This window comes from Thunnus thynnus, chromosome 17, assembly GCF_963924715.1.
Source record: "Thunnus thynnus chromosome 17, fThuThy2.1, whole genome shotgun sequence".
Classification (NCBI taxonomy): domain Eukaryota; kingdom Metazoa; phylum Chordata; class Actinopteri; order Scombriformes; family Scombridae; genus Thunnus; species Thunnus thynnus.
Window position 1 is genome coordinate 22,044,301 of NC_089533.1, and position 16,759 is coordinate 22,061,059.

Consider the following 16,759-nt stretch of genomic DNA (forward strand, 5'->3'; position numbering starts at 1 on the left):
CCAATGCAAATACTAAAATGGTCATTAAAATATTGCAGATTTTAACAACAGTTAGTGAAAACAGTAGTAATGATGATGTGACGTCAAAGTAACATGACAAGACTTCACATAAAGTAAAATGCACTTTCCAGTAAAAAGTGTAACTTGCCACTTAAACCACATTTTGTCTCCTATAACTGTAAACTGCTTTACTTTAAAATAGTTTTTCTCAGGAATTTGAATTGAGCTTTGATTGCTTTAATTTATTCACTAAATAGTGAATAGATAATGACCTGGATGTGAAAGCTGTGGGTGTTTCCCCCACAGCAGAAGACTGTGTGTGTTTGTGCTGAACAAATGTTTAACTGAAGCAGAGCTCTTTATATAATTATGTTTTCAATGTAATAATTGTCCAATATAAATTGCATTTGAGCATCACTGGGGATTAGTCTGACCCATCAAACAAGAGAAGGGAAAAGAGGAAGAACTTGTTGCTGTTTAGATGTATAACATCAAATGATACTATAAAAAACATCTGAATGTGGAAAAAAATATAATGAAAAAAGGAAACACTTGTACACTTACTCCAGGCCAAAAAAGTTTAATGATGACAACATTTCAATATCACTTGGATCCTCGTCAGGTCAAAATGTTTATAAAATGGAAAACACACCCATACCTATATATCATGCACACAAACAGGCTGACAAGCTCTATGATGGCAGGTGTGGTTCACCAACATGGGTGATAAACATCCCAAAACAAAGAACAATTCAATAAAGTACATAGAAAAAAATACATAGAAAAATCAGAAATACAAAAGCCATACTTCAAAATATCAAACGTACATCTTATATATAAACATTATATCAGATTCATCATTGCATATATAAGAATCTACATCACCTATGTTCAAAACTATATATAGTATTAAGTTAGAAAAAAGAGAAGAAAACTTAGATTCTTGTTCAGAAATTGGATCTTAACACCCGTCTATAAAAAAGCTGACTAGATCAAATAACAATAAAGAAAATAACACACCTGTTGAATTTATAAAATTTAGAGAGAGAGCCATCATGATACCACCACCATTTTTTATTTTTTATTTCAGAGAAAATGTTTGATCTCATAATCTTGATTCAGACCTCAGTAAAAGAATACAATGAAAACATAAATGCACTGTGGTCTATGGCAGGTGTATAATATGTTAATAGACTGTTATTAAAAAAAACATTAAGAAACCTTTAGTAGATATGAAGTATTCATTTTTATTATGACTCTTTATGTTTGTTGATAACATGAGTTTTTTGTGATGTCACTGAATGATCAATTTAATAAATGATTAAATATTAGTAACATTCTCTTCAAATGAATTACACTGTTTACATTAACTCTGGATATCTGAATAGAGAAGAGCAGAAGTTCACTTAAAACTACAAAAACACTGTAAATAATAACAGAATGGTTGAAAATAGATAAACATTACACAACTGAAAACATCAAATACTTAAAACATAAAGCATCCTTCATTAATTATGTTTGATATATTCTCTAACATGACTCAACTTAAAATGCTTTTATGTTGTAAGTTTCTACAAACAGACAAAACTTCTTTGACATGATTTTGAGATATGACTGTTAAACAGGTTTACAAAGAAATTCTGTTCCTCATTGTAAAAATAATTTCTTACATGTGTCTCACCATCCCTCTCACAACTCTTTCCATTTTCATTGAACTTCAGAACTTTAAACTTCATGTATCCTGATTTAATTAAAAATAAAATATCCATCCTTTGACTCATCTTACATTTAACGCAATGTAGTTACATCAGTTCGCTTTCTTTGAAAAACACCAAGCAAACAAACAACAACATATTGCGTTCTGCTTTTACTTTTATGGAAACTATCTGTATTTCCAGAAATCATCACTAACTGACAAATTGATATTAAGTTTTTATGAAACACAACATCCTTTAAATTGCTTTGTTCTTGTGCCCTCTTTAGTTTTATGTGTCGATTTCAATCAAGCAATCAGATGTGTGTTCAACAGTCAAAAAGTCTTCTGTATGTATTAATTCACTAACTGTTCACATTTATTACTCAGAGACAAATTCATCTGTCAATTATAAAGTCAGCATAAATCTGAAAACACTGTTTTGTAGTACTTTGGTTGATGAAAACAAAACAGTATCATAATTTTCAGCAGAGTTGTAGTTGTGTTGTGTTGACTCACTAACACATTTCATCCAGACTTTTAATAGCGTCTGCTTTGGAGAAATTCCACTCTTCGGGAATTTCACCAAGGCCCTTCAATTTCAACTTATAGTGGTCTTCTAGCTGCTTTTGAAATTGACTTACAAACCATTTCCAGTACGGAAGCTTAGACCCATCAGGGGTAATGCTCCAGTTAGCAAACCTTGGGCCAGCCTTACGGTACTCTTTATAGAGAAGGGTCTCATCTGAATCATCATTAATGTAAAAAGAAGTATCACTTGCAACTCTTGTTGTGCAGAAATCGATGCACATCTCCACTGACTCTCTGAAGTGTGTACCAATGACCGCAAATGATCGATGGAAAGGCACGCTGTGATCGTCAGGGCTGTGATTTTCCAGGGTGTTGGTACAAACAGCTGCACAGAATGGACACGTTACCCAGCAGCAGTTACACAGCTGATCGATGAGGATTTGTTCTGGCCTCAGCCTGAATTCCTTCATCTTACCCAATGAGAGGCTGCTCAACTCTTCAATGATGGATGGAAGTCCTTTCTCTATCTCTTCTTTAAGAAAGTCAAATTTGTTTATATCACTGAAATTTTGAGCACAAATGGTGTCGAATGTTAGCTCATCATTAAGCAAACTGGAAAATTCCTTCAGCCACATGTCTGTGTCTCCTCTCTGAGCTTTGACTTTCTCTGTTGCAGTGAACAAAGCTTGACTCACAAGTTTATTGATGTCTTCAACATTTTTCTTGTGTATATTCAGTGCTTTATCTTTGTGTTCTGTGAAGACATATCTCTTTACTTCCTCTTTTATGAAACTCTCTACTTGGCTCCTTGGGCGTTGGATGTAGTTGATAAAACCATCAAAGTCTTCTTTCTCTGCCAGTGACTTCAACACATGTTTCTCCAAGTTCAACCTGTTCCCCTTGAATGCTGGGAAACTGCACCTCATCTCTCCAGCGAGATCAATGGCGGTCTTGTTACAGACAGCTTCAACGGTTGAAACCTTCAGTTTTTCACAGATCAGTTCTCCAAACACAACAGCAGATGAGTTTCCTTTGCAGAAGCTTTTGAAAATGTTGTTATATTGCATTTTCTTGCTTTCTAAATAAATGAGAGCATCATTGTTCATCCTGAATTTCTTGTGGGACTCTGAAATCCAACTCGCTGCTTTGTCAAACACATAAAGTAAGAGATCAACTGTAAACTCCTTCTTAAGAACATATTTACTCTTTGATTCAAATTCTGTCACTATTTCTTTGACATTTTTGGCCACCTCTTGCAAGTAAGTTGGACTGTAGCCTCTTGTAGCTACAGGTTTGCTCTTAATTGCATTAAGGGACTGTTGTTCAATATCTTCAATGAAGGATCTGATCATTTTTCGTTCGTCACATGATAAAGACCCCTTAAAGTAATTTACCATCTGTTCTTTTTTATTTTCAACGTATTCAACCATTTTGTCCCATTTACCTTGTTCTTGTGTTTGCTTTTTCTTCTCATTTTCTTGACACTGTTGGCTTTTGTAACCCAGACTTTGGTTCTTCTTTGGGTTTACATAATGAGAATAATCCCCAGTCACTGATATATTTTTGTAATTGCCACAGGTTTTGGAATCATCTATAAGACTCCATTCAAAACCAAGGCCTCGCAGGATAGTAAACTGGTCGTCTTCCAACTTGATGTCCTCAATAGATTTTATGTTTACAGTTAAATCAGTAACCCAGACACTCCAAACCCTGTTGAACTGCTTTTGGAGTTCCTCATCATTTTTGGCCCTGTCTTTTAACTCATGAGCAAGTTCTTTGCTCTTTTGTAGCAGTTTGTTCTCAAACTCTGTTTTCTTGTCATCTAGCTTTTTACAAGCATTCTTCTGCTGGATGACCTCATCCAGTTTTCTTTTAACTCCTTCCACCTGTTCATCATGAAACTCTTTGATTTTGCTTTCAAATCGGCCTCGCCACTGAACCAACATTTCTTTATCTCTGTCATCATCAAAGAATGTTGTCATCCCTTTTTTGATTTCTCCATATGTTTTGCTCATTTCTTGATGAAGATAACTGAGCTCAACTTTGTCAAGTTTTCCATTTTCAATACTGGTATAAAGCTGGTTCTCAATGGTCAACATTTTGCTCCTCAGGGTCCAGGTCCAGTTCCCATACTGGACCTCAAGTTTTCTGTACACTGCAATTTCAAGTGTGTTTTTGAAGCTGAAAACAAAGTTTTCTTTCAGAAGGGCATTCCACAGGTCCTCGATGTTGCTTTTGAACTGTGAGAGAGTTGTCCCTTTAGACTGTGAAGCTTTAGAGAGGATGAAGTTCTTTAAATCCTGGATGCTCTCACTATAACCTGGATTTGGAGGAGCCATGGGTGGACTTCCCTCCCACAGTTGGGCAAAATACTTCACATCTTCCTTCACATCAAATGAAATAACATGACTGAAGCACTCAGCATCACAAACCTCCTCTTTAGCGGCCAGTTTGGCCATCTGGTCCAGTTTTTCTTGCAGTCGTCTCTTTCCATCCATGTTTTTCTCTACAGCTGCAATATCTGTAACATTCTGGTGAACAAACACACAACTTGGAGAAAGTTTAACTTTCTTCATCCTCATGAAAGCCTGAACAACTATCTGCAGGACATCTTGCATGTCAGCTGGATTCTCTCCAAAGATGTTGATCAATGTCATGTTTCCCAGACCAACGACAAATGTTGCCAGTTCATTGTCGTGGTGAAGAGTAGCGTTACCTGCTAACTCCAGAGCATGCAGTCCTTCAGTGTCCACCACTAGAACATAGTCAAACTGAAAGTCTTTCTTCATCTCATCTGACACTTTGACCAGCTGCATGAAGGCACCCTTGGTGCACCTGCCAGCACTTACTGCAAACTGTAATCCAAACATGGCATTCAGCATGGTTGATTTTCCACTGCTTTGTACACCCAAAACTGACAAAACAAAAACTCTCTGATCTCCCATTTTCTTGATGACTTCATCTAAAAGACTAGAGATCCATGTTAAAGGCACATGACCTGCATCACCATCCATCAGCTCCATTGGGTGTCCTGATATCATCAGCTCTGCAGCCAGCTCAGGGTATTTAGACCAGTAAGTCTCTTCCATCGTTGTTTGTTCCTGCAGAGATTTATGGGCTTCATAGATCTGTCCAATTTCTCTGAAGATGTGCTCTAAGCCAAAAGTAGCTGACTGCAGTTTTGCTGATATTTTCTCAAGTTCAGTTTGCTTGCTTATTAGCTGATCAGATTTGTCATGTTTCTTCTTCAAATCCAAGACTTCAGACCATTTTTCATCATATTTTTGGAGAATTGAAGACAGATCATCTGTTGAAAGTGCATCTATTAAGATGTGAATCCATTTCAGGAAATACTCTCTCTCCTCTGATGGCAGAGATGAGAGGCTTTCAATGAACAACTTGATCAGTTTACTACAGGAAGCAGCACATTGTTCTTGACGTTTTCTCTCCAATTCCTGTTGTTTTTTAGCTTTCTCAGTCTCCCCTTCTTCCCCTTTGAGGTGATACTGTTCCTTGTTTATTTTGCACCAGTCATGCCACAGTTTGCCTTGACAAGGCAGATATTCATCTTTGATCTTTGAAACATCCATCTCTTTAAGTAAATTCACTATTTTCATAGCAGCACATTTTCCTTTTTTGCAGACTTCGTCATCTTCATCCACTTTGATTCCAGAGACCTCAGCCATGGTTTCTAGCTGGAAGGATGTATGTGGTTCAGACAAGAGTTTTCCAATGATTCCTTTCAACTCTTCAGAAACATCTGACCAGCTTCTGTCTTTCAGACCCATTTTGTATTTTCCCTCCTTGATCTTAACTGCACCACAATCATTATCAACAATGAGACAAATTAGAGGTTTTGGAGACTTGAGAAGGGCTGAGACAACTGTAGTACTTTGGTCACTTTTGTTCAGAGTTGGAAACAGAACAACATTGACTGAAGATTTTTCCGTCAGTATTTTTCGCTGTTTTTCATTCATCACAGCATCACCATGAAGATTACAGAAGGCAATGCAGTCAGTGAAGGCATCATTTGGTTTTCCAGCTGGGCAGTACCATGCAATCTCTGCCACACCATCCAACAAATGGCGAGATTTGGTGCTTCCTGGACTGTTTCTGTGGAAGAAGGTGCTATGACGGTCGTTGATCAAAGTGCTCATCAGCTGAGATTTAGACACTGATAGTGAACCAAGACGGAAAAATGACACCATGGATGTCTCAGCTTTGCAGATGGGCATACTCTTCATGGTGACAATGTTTGAATCATCTTTAGTTTGAGTTATCTTCCAGCTTTTTCTTATTTGTCTGAATGTCCACAGAGGACACTCAATATCCATTGTAACTAGGTCAGGAACAAGCAAAGGTAAGGCGTACTGACACCGTGATAGCTTTGTAATCATGTTCTGCTTAAGAAAGCTGTCTGAGCAGTGAAATACTGCCATTTGAACATCCATTGGATGCACATGAGACTGTTTTGGCTGATTAGAGTCTACACTGGTGCTAAGAAGAGCTTCCAAGTCAATGTCTTCTGTGTCAACAGTGTCAAACACTGGATCACACATTGAATGGCTCATCTCAGGACTGTCTTGTTTTACAGGAATATATCTGGCTCTGTAGTCTAACATCATCAGCTTCTGAAGAAAAGTGTGAGCGAGATCTTTCTCAGATGTGTCACTGTGCTGTTTCACAGATGGTCCTATTTTAAGAAAGTCACCTGGTGTCAACTTTTTTTCATATTTGTCTTGTAGATGAAGTCTGCTGAGCAGTGTTTCAATTTCTGCTTGCTCCTTCCTGTTTCTCTCTTTAGAAATGTTCACTGACTGCTGTAAATAACAGATAAATACAAACATACATAAAAAAATATAATCATATAGATATAAAATAAACATTCCTTAAAATCTTGTGAGTTAAATTTTAAGTTTCTTACCTTATCCTTGTTTCCATCCTCATCCATATTGGTACCTACAATACAATAGCGAGCTGCATTATTAGAGGGACAGAGCAAAGTGCTACTGAACCAATATGTTTTTCTTTCTAATAATAATCTTGTAGGTATTGTCAGTAATTTACTATTTTTTGACTGTGACTGTGTCCAAAATGACTCCTGATTTACTATTGAGAACACTATAGTCACCCTCCACCATTTTATTTGAGTGTCTGAAATCTAAGGTGGTGTTCAGACCGACATTAGCTTTGAGTAACCTGTGTATTGATGCAGGGACCTTTGTTGTGTCCTGGTAGCCCAACGATTACTGTGCATGTCACATAACGGTAACATCCCTGGTTCAATTCTAGCTAGTCACCTTTCTAAAATGTCATACCTATCTCTCTCCCCTTGTTTCCTGTCTGACTCTTCACTGCCCTCCAACCAATAAAGGGCCAAAATGCCCCAAAAACATTATCTTAAGAAAAACAGTTTATTTGAAGCTAATATGAAGTCAATATCTTTCAACATTACAGTCTTTTTAGTGTCCAATTCCCTTGGTATCTGTTCACCGCAGCTGAACAGGAAAACACTGTCTGTCGAGACACAAAAAGGGAATTCTTTACAAAAAGGACTGTAATGGTGGAAGATATTCACTTTAGTTGACTAACTCTGATGGCTGAAGCTTCATATTATCCACAGATAAACTTTTAAATGGACTTTTGCTGAAAATGAGGACTGTGGATTTTGTTCCTCATCACCTACATTTGGAGGAGATCTTCTAATGGTCAGTATGAACAGGAGGAATGATACAGAGAGCAAAATGTCTTTCAATACTAATTTGTGCACCTGACTATTGTTTGAAGACAGACTTAAAATTTGTGAACTTGTCCTTTAATAAGATTTATTTACAAAAAAATTCAGATTCAAATTCAGACAACACAACACATTACAAACAACACAACACAATACAGACAACACAATGGAAGTGTTTCCAGGGGACACTTAAAAGTGATAAACACGTCTGGAAATGCGATCGCAATGTTAAAATGAACCAAAATCACATTTTAGCTCAGAGTCAAAAACCACTGACGGATAGCTGACTTCAGTAATGAGTCAAAAACCATGGCAACAACAAGGGTGTCCAGACGTGTTCATCATCTTTTAAGGGTCCTCTGGAAACAGTTCTGTTGTGTTGCCTGTAATGTGTTGTGGTGTCTGAATTAGCAGCATTTTTTTCTAAATGCTGAGCGTGTGGATTGTTATCATTCGTGGTTAAAGGGCAGGTTCACAATTTTTCAAATCTGTCCTACAACAATAGTCAGATTCCCAAATGAACATTGACACATGTTTTTCTTGCTGTAGTCATTCCTCCTGTTCATACTGACTATCAAAGGATCCCTTTATGATGCACTTCCAATGTAAGTGATGGGGGACAAACACACAGCCCTCCTTTAGTGCAAAAATATATTTAAAAGTTTATTCAAAGCTGGAGTGTCCTGGGAACAGAATGGTTACTGTGATGCCACATAACTGTAACATCCCTGGTTCAATTCCAGCTAGTGACCTTTGTTACATGTCATACCCATCTCTCTCCCCTTGTTTTCCTGTCTGACTCTTCACTGCCTTCTACCCAATAAAGTGCCAAAAAAGTTTATTTGAACTTAATATGAGGCCTCAGCAGTCCAAATTTGTCAAATCAAGTCAATATCTTTCAATGTACAATTTTCAATTTACAGCCTTTCTAGTGTCAAATTCTCTTACTATCTGTTCACTGCAGCTGAACAGGAAAACACTGTTGAGACTCAAAGAGGGAATTCTTTACTAAAAAGACTGCAATGGTGGAAGATATCCACTTTAGTTGACTGACTCTGATGGCTGAAGCTTCATATTATCTTCAGATAAACTTTTAAATACATTTTTGCTGAAAATGAGGACTGTGGATTTTGTTCCTCACCACTTACATTTGGAGGAGATCTTCTAATGGTCAGTGTGAACAGGAGGATTGATACAGAGAGCAAAATGTCTTTCAATATTAATTTGTGCTCCTGACTATTGTTTGAAGACAGACTTGAAATTTGTGAACCCATCCTTTAATAAGGTTTATTTACAAATATTTATGTGTATATTCAAAAAGTTAATTGTTCAACAAGATTTATCTCCTCTACACTAAATAGAGTTTCTATATATTGTTTCATTTTAGTTTTTTAAAAGGTTATACAGCTTATATAAATCTGGAGGTGAATATATATAATTTTACTGCAAAATAATGTTACCGTACAATCAAAGTTTTCCTTAAGTGAGAGGGATTTGGGAATATTTTTTGACCTGTGGCAAGTCGGGCACAGTAGATGGCATTGAACTCTGGGACTTTTTGGACATACATAATACACACATGTGAAATCCTTTGAAAGGATTTGGAAGGAATTTGGCGTTTGAAAGGATTTGGCGTTCCACCAAAGTGGAAGAATCTTGCTTAGTCTGGCTAGATAGTCTTAAAACATATAGGAAGGCCCTCTGTAATGCCAGAGCTGCCTATTACTCAGTATTAATACAAGAGAATAAAAACAGCCCTAGGTTCCTTTTCAGCACTTTGGCCAGGCTGACAAAGAGTCATAACTCTATTGATCCATGTATTCCTATAGCTCTCAGAAGTAATGACTTTATGAGCTTCTTTAATGATAAAATTCTAACTATTAGAGGCAAAATTAACCACCTCCTGCCCTCAACAGGCACTGATTTCTCCCCAAACACAGGCACCTTAGAAACAGCTGTAAATCCTGACATATATTTGGACTGAACTAACGTCAATGATTTGTTCAGATAAACCATCAACCTGTCTCTTAGACCCCATCCCAACTAGGCTACTTAAGGAAGCCTTACCCTTAGTTAGCGCTTCTTTACTAGATATGATCAATATGTCTTTAGTAACAGGCTATGTACCAGTCTTTTAAAGTAGCTGTAATTAAACCTTTTCTTAAGAAGTGTACTCTTGATTCAGGCATTTTAGCCAATTATAGACCTATATCTAACCTTCCATTTCTCTCTAAGATCCTTGAGAAAGCAGTCTCTAATCAGTTATGTGACTTTATACATAACAATAGTTTATTTGAGGATTTTCAGTCAGGATTTAGAGCGCATCATAGCACAGAGACAGCACTGGTGAAAGTCACAAACGACCTCCTAACTGCATCGGACAAAGGATTTGTCTTCATACTTGTCCTGTTAGATCTTAGCGCCGCATTCAACACAATTGACCATCAAATCCTATTACAGAGACTGGAACATTTAATTGGCATTAAAGGAACTGCATTAAGCTAGTTTAAGTCGTATTTATCAGACCGATTTCAGTTTGTACATGTTAATGATGAATCCTCCATGAGGGCAAGTTAGACATGGAGTTCCACAAGGTTCTGTACTTGGACCAATACTATTCACCTTGTATATGCTTCTATAATATTAATATTATTAGGAAACACTCCATAAATTTTCATTGTTATGCAGATGATACCGAATTATATTTATCAATGAAGCCAGATGAAACCAATCAGTTAACTAAACTCCAAGCATGCCTTAAGGACATAAAGACCTGGATGACCTGCAATTTTCTACTACTAAACTCAGATAAAACTGAGGTCATTGTGCTTCGCCCTAAACACCTTAGAAACACAATATCTAATGATATAGCTACTCTGGATGGCATTACCCTGGCCTCCAGCTCCACCGCAAGGAATCTGGGAGTTATCTTTGATCAGGATATGTCCTTAAACTCCCACATAAATCAAAGTTCAAAGACTGCCTTTTTTCACTTACGTAATATCGCATAAATCAGGCACATCCTGTCCCAAAAAGATGCAGAAAAACTAGTCCACGTGTTTGTTACTTCCAGGCTGGATTATTGGAATTCCTTGTTATCAGGCTGCCCTAACAAGTCTCTAAAGACTCTCCAGCTGGTCCAGAATGCAGCTGCACATGTTCTGACTAAAACTAGAAAAAGAGACCACATTTCTCCCATTTTAGCTTCGCTACATTGGCTTCCTGTAAAATCTAGAATAGAATTTAAAATCCTTCTCCTAACTTACAAAGCCCTTAATGATCAGGCACCATCATATCTTGAAGAGCTCATAGTACTGTATTACCCCACTAGAACACTGCGTTCCCAGAATGCAGGCTTACTGGTGGTTCCTACAGTCTTTAAAAGTAGAATGGGAGGCAGAGCCTTCAGCTATCAGGCTCCTCTCCTGTGGAACCATGTTCCAGATTCGGTCCGGGTGATAGACACACTCTCTACGTTTAAGAGTAGGCTTAAAACTTTCCTTTTTGATAAAGCTTATAGTTAGGGCCAGCCCTTAGTTATGCTGCTATAGGCCTAGACTGCCAGGGGACTTCCCATGAAGCACTGAGCTCCTCTCTCCTCTTCCTCCTCTCCATCTGTATGCATTCATGTAACATCAATGCATATTACTAACTTGGTTTCTTCCCTGGAGTTTTTTGTGTTTTCTCATCTCGCAGGAAACCCTGGGTTGCAGGCCGAGCCTTCGCAGTCCTTTGCAGTCCTGTTGGAATCCTTCCCTGGCTATTGCTACTGCTATTGCTGCTGTTATTGTTATTGTTATGATTGTTGTTATTCTGCCCCCCCCCCCACTCCCCCCTCTTTCTTTCTCTGTCTCAATCCAACAGGTGAAAGCAGCAGTCCGCCCACCACGAGCCAGGTTCTGCTTGAGGTTTCTATTCATTAAAGGGGAGTTTTTCCTTACCTTTTCCTTACTTAAGTGCTTGCTCATAGGGGAATTGTTGGGTCTCTGTAAAATTGACTGACACATATACAATATTTATATATATATATATATATTTTAAATAATTGTAAATATTTTATTAGATACCCTAATTGGAAGTATTTTCAAATTTCACTACCTTCAGTGTTGCCTTCTGCTGTGTTGCATGTGACAATAAAAGCTCTTGAATGTTGAATCTCTTGTTTTCTGCCCTTCCATTGACCCACAAGTCACAAAAAGGGATCCACATGTGTATGCAATGGGATTTAAACAAGATTTCATTGTATACTTGAGATTGGTCCCTGTGTCTAGAACCATGGGATGAGAAGGGTGATTGGCTCCCAAATGATTAGGTCAAACCCCCAGCTGTGTACTAACTCTGCCCTTGTATATATGAGTGAACCTATATACTTAAAACGCTTTGCAGAAGGCGAAAGAACGCGTAAATGTTTTTCTAATGTGATGTGAGCCAAATAAACAAGTGAAATGTTAATATTTTGTCCTCCTTGACTGGAAAATTGAGATGTGCTACCCTTTTTTTTAAATTTTTTTTTACATTTTTGGAACATGCCTTCTGGATTTTGGGTTTAGCATTCCACTGAGAATCCCATTGTTGAAGCGCAACCTCCCTCTTCAATTCGGATCCACATGTGTGTTTTGTTGCCTGTAGGCAATCTGGAGTGCAGGGGTGGAGTTATGGCTGACATAACAAGAGAAGAAAAAAATCACTCTTCAAGAGAAACTACAGGCTTGTACACACATTCATAAACTACTCTACACAAAATTTGGATTAAACATATAATTAATGATTAAAAGATTATATTTTGCGTTGAAGATGAGCAAGAACATTGCTCAAGAACAAGATCATTTTGACAGATATAAAGTTATATTAAAAAAAGGAAGAAGAAAATCCAGCATAGTGGTACAGGGTTCAATGAGAAATAGTATCAGAAAACGACACATTCTGACAGCCTAAAAGATTAATATTGTATGTCCAAAACATATTGACTCAGGTCATTTATTGTTATATAATAATCATCATCATCATCATCATCATCATCATCATCATCATTTAGGCTGTCAGAATGGGCTTTTTCTGATACCATATCCCACTGAACCCTGTGACAAAACAAAACAAAAAACATTTTCATACCTGTCTAAATGATCAGATACTGTAACCTCACTCATCTGAAACACAGTATAATCTTTTATTCATAAAGTATATATTTAATCTCCATTCTTTGTAGAGTATCTTATGAGTGTGGGTACAGGCTTGTAGTTAATAATTTTAATTTGTGGTTTGCTGTTCACTGCCTTTTGGATTAAATCCTGCAGGTGCCTTTTAAGAGTGATTTTTTAAGGACAGGAAACAACGACATCTACTGCGCCTGGTCAAACAGGTCAAAAAATATTGCCAAACCCTACTGGATTGAAGGATTTAACTGGTGATTTTCTATGTTTTTCTTAATGTCAACAAATCTCATGTGGAGAGCCAAACCAACAATGAATCGATCCTACGTACAAGTGTTGTGTGTGTATCCAAAGTCTGATATATCATATTCCTCTATGGCATGGACCTCCATTTGATTGCTGTTGTTAGTCTTTGGAGATGTTTTTTAAACAAACTAAAATAATCACACTCTTCAGGGACATGTCACCCAGTGTGGCTCAGTGATGTGTTTTTAATCGTTTTTGGACAACAACCGAGGTCTACACAGAGGAATATGATATATCAGGCTTTGAATACACACACAATAATCATAAGTATAGGATCAATTCATTGTTGGTTTGGCTCTGCACATGAGATTTGTTAACAATAATAAAAACACACAGTATAATCCCAAGCCTTATCCTTTAAGTGGACAATTAAGGGGACAGTTTTTCCATGTGGACTATTTTATTGTTGTGTGTTTATGAAATGATGTAAGAACTGATTATTTACCTGTAAAAGACTTTTCCTGCTAGAATTTAAGTTATTTGTTGAGAGTCTGTCAAGTTTTAGCCGTTTCTAGAGTTAATTGAAGCAGTGCAGGTTAATTCTTGAATGCCAACATTAAAATCTCACCTGTTTGATTTTGCTGAGACACAGAAGAATTGATCCTTTCTTCTTCCTGGGATTTGTGGTCCAGCAGGTCTTTCTGCTCTTTATTGTCATCACACATCAGTCCACCATAGCAGTGTGGATCATTTTCAGAGACCATGACATCTATTTTTTCTAACAGAGCTATTATCTCTCTTTCATCCATCATACTTTTTGTACATGTGTGGTACCTTTTTTCAGCAAAACTGTTATAGACTTTTAAGTCTGTCACTGCACTTTCACATTCTTCATCTGACTTATGAGTCACAACTGTCATTAAATAAGCAAGTGACTCTTTCCCAAAAGCTTTTTCTAACCACTGCACTCCTGAACTGTACTGGCTGTTATGCAGACCATTTGTTAACAGTAAGAGAAAGGCATGAACTTCCCTGTTTAATGGGAATTTGTCGATGTTTTGAAGACCAAGCATGTTAATGACAGATATGTGCCGACCACACAAATCATATAGTTTGGATGAAAACTGTTCCACATTTGTTTGGTCAAATAAGATGTTTTTTGATCCAATCTCAATGGAATTTGTGTCACCAACTAACACAAGTGTGAGCTCAGGCATCACTGAAACAAAATAAACAGCAACATCAGTATATTGTAATCATTGAAACAACGTTCTCAAAGTGTTGCTTAATGTTCTTTCACTTCTAATTTAATTCTTGATTAAAATATTACCTTTCTCATTGGTTGCAGTCAGTACGGATGTGATTTCAGACTCTCCTCCTGTGCTCTTGTCATTGTTTTCTGAGTGTTGAGCTTCACCAGGTTCACTCACTGGATCACACTAAGAAAACAGGTGATTTTATTGAATAATTAGTTCTCCAGGTTAGACCCACTGACATTAAGGATGTCTTTTCTCTTGGGAACCCAAAACCAAGAAAACTGCATCAACATAAACATAAAAGTGTTGTGTCAATTCTGAGAATAATAAAACGAGTTAAAACAGTACACATTAAAAATGCAAGTGGAATTGTATTCAAATGAAAATTGAATGTTTTTTGTAAAACTTTTGTAAAGTTTACTCATCCACTGTCAAACAAGGCAGCTCATGAAACCAAAACCTCATTCATCTCTAAGTAAAAACATACTTTAAAATTGTCTGATCTTGCAGTGTAGACACTGTATGTGTTATTAAAATTTTATTATTTTCTAATGTTTAATGCTGATGTGACTTAAAAAAAATGGTTCTGTTAAATGCAGTTGTATGTGGATGATGACTAATTAGGGTGAAAAGATTTTACCTTCTTTTTAGCAGCACGCTCCTCTACTGTAAAAAAAGAACAGATTGCACAAGATCAGCATACAAATATATTTGGTTAACTAACCATCTTTAGTTCATGAATGTTTGTATTTTCAAACTTTAAAATTACCTTTGTCATTTGTCATAGACGGTATCACAGATTGGATTTCAGACCCTCCTCCCCCTCCAGCTGCTGTGTTGTCATTGTTCTCCACCTCCATCTCATCTGCTCTTCATCTTTACTGAATCATAAGACAAAGCCATTCAGATAAATGCAATAATAAACTATTGCTGGAAATGCAAATAACTATTTAAGCTGATTCAGCAAATTGTTAAGGAGAATATAAGACTAATCTCTTTGTAAAAGTATCACATCTAACATATAAAACATTTGGTGAACATCACAAAGACTTTACCATAAGTAAAAATATTGCAAGTTGAAAAAAGTGCATTTTTTCTTTTCCCTGTCTTGTCCAGCATGACCTAATGGGATGTGACAAACTTCTTGGGTCCATTTCAAATATATTTCAAAAATGCTAGTGATGGTTTTCTGTGTATAATAGAGTTTCAAGGTGAGCAAACAAGGCAAATTTTTTACAATGGCAAATGAGTTGGAAATGGTGTCATCTTTACAAACAGAGCTACGGTGTCATCCTGAGAAACTGGCAGGAAAATGTAACAAAGTAGGCTACTTATTTAACTCAAACCATGATCTTTTCCTAAACCCAATAAACCCAAGTTATTATTTTGCCTAAACCTTAACCATAGCGGTGTCACATCATAAAACTTTAAAAATAAAAATGTATTTTTGCTCAGTGATTTGTAGCGGTTTTGGAAGGCACAGACAAATGTCATTGTCTGGCTCATAGCGGCGTCACATCAGCAAACGCCACTGTGTGTCGTTCTGTTGCATTACAGCAGTGCAGATCTGCCACCCTTAGTAAAAAATATGGTTTACATTTTTCACGTTATAAAAAGAAAACATCTTTGTTCTTACAAAAAAGTTTCTTATTGCAACAAGAAAGTTAAAGGAAATGTAATGAAGTGTATTTCTTTATTACGAAATACTTTTCTTGTATAATGAGGTTTTCTCATAATAGTAGGTGCTATTATTGTGACAAACACTTCCCATACGCTTGGCTCTTTCTCTGATAGACACAATATGCTTCAGAGTGTCCCCATGCTGATAACCCCATCTAGGTTGCTTAGTAAGAGCAGAATTTCATTATGTCAGCCTTAAAAGAAAGTGAGACTTGAACAATTCATTCAAACGTTCAAACACATCCATTTCAGCAGCAGTCGGTCTAATATTTCAAAAACCTTGTTATGAGGAGTATTTTTTTTCATTATAATGAGAAAGGGTACTCATTTTAACATGAATAAGCATTTACCATATTGGTACCAATACAAGTTTTTTTTCCTGGAAATATGTGTGAAAAAAGTGGGGTTGTCTTATATTCCTGACTGTAGTGAGTTACCATCCTTCACAACTAGCTTACAGGGCCAG

The 16,759-nt window shown here is 36.8% G+C and overlaps 1 protein-coding gene across 8 annotated transcripts in view; it reads right to left on the reverse strand.

Annotated features, from left to right (window-relative positions):
* Positions 1–564: 564 nt before the first annotated feature.
* LOC137201128 (interferon-induced very large GTPase 1-like) overlaps positions 565–16,759 on the reverse strand; it is a 33,366-nt gene continuing 17,171 nt past the window's right edge. Inside the window, exons 2-7 of one of the 8 annotated variants that reach the window (XM_067616019.1) lie at positions 15,383–15,489; positions 15,254–15,276; positions 14,688–14,796; positions 13,986–14,576; positions 7,149–7,183; positions 565–7,044 (exon numbers count right to left, since the gene is read on the reverse strand). In XM_067616019.1, coding sequence (XP_067472120.1) covers positions 2,212–7,044; positions 7,149–7,183; positions 13,986–14,576; positions 14,688–14,796; positions 15,254–15,276; positions 15,383–15,473 — 5,682 coding nt within the window. In that variant the 5' untranslated portion in view covers positions 15,474–15,489 and the 3' untranslated portion in view covers positions 565–2,211. Of the gene's footprint in view, positions 7,045–7,148; positions 7,184–13,985; positions 14,577–14,687; positions 14,797–15,253; positions 15,280–15,382; positions 15,495–16,759 lie in introns of all 8 variants that reach the window. The other 7 variants (XM_067616021.1, XM_067616017.1, XM_067616020.1 and 4 more) reach the window with 7 other exon arrangements.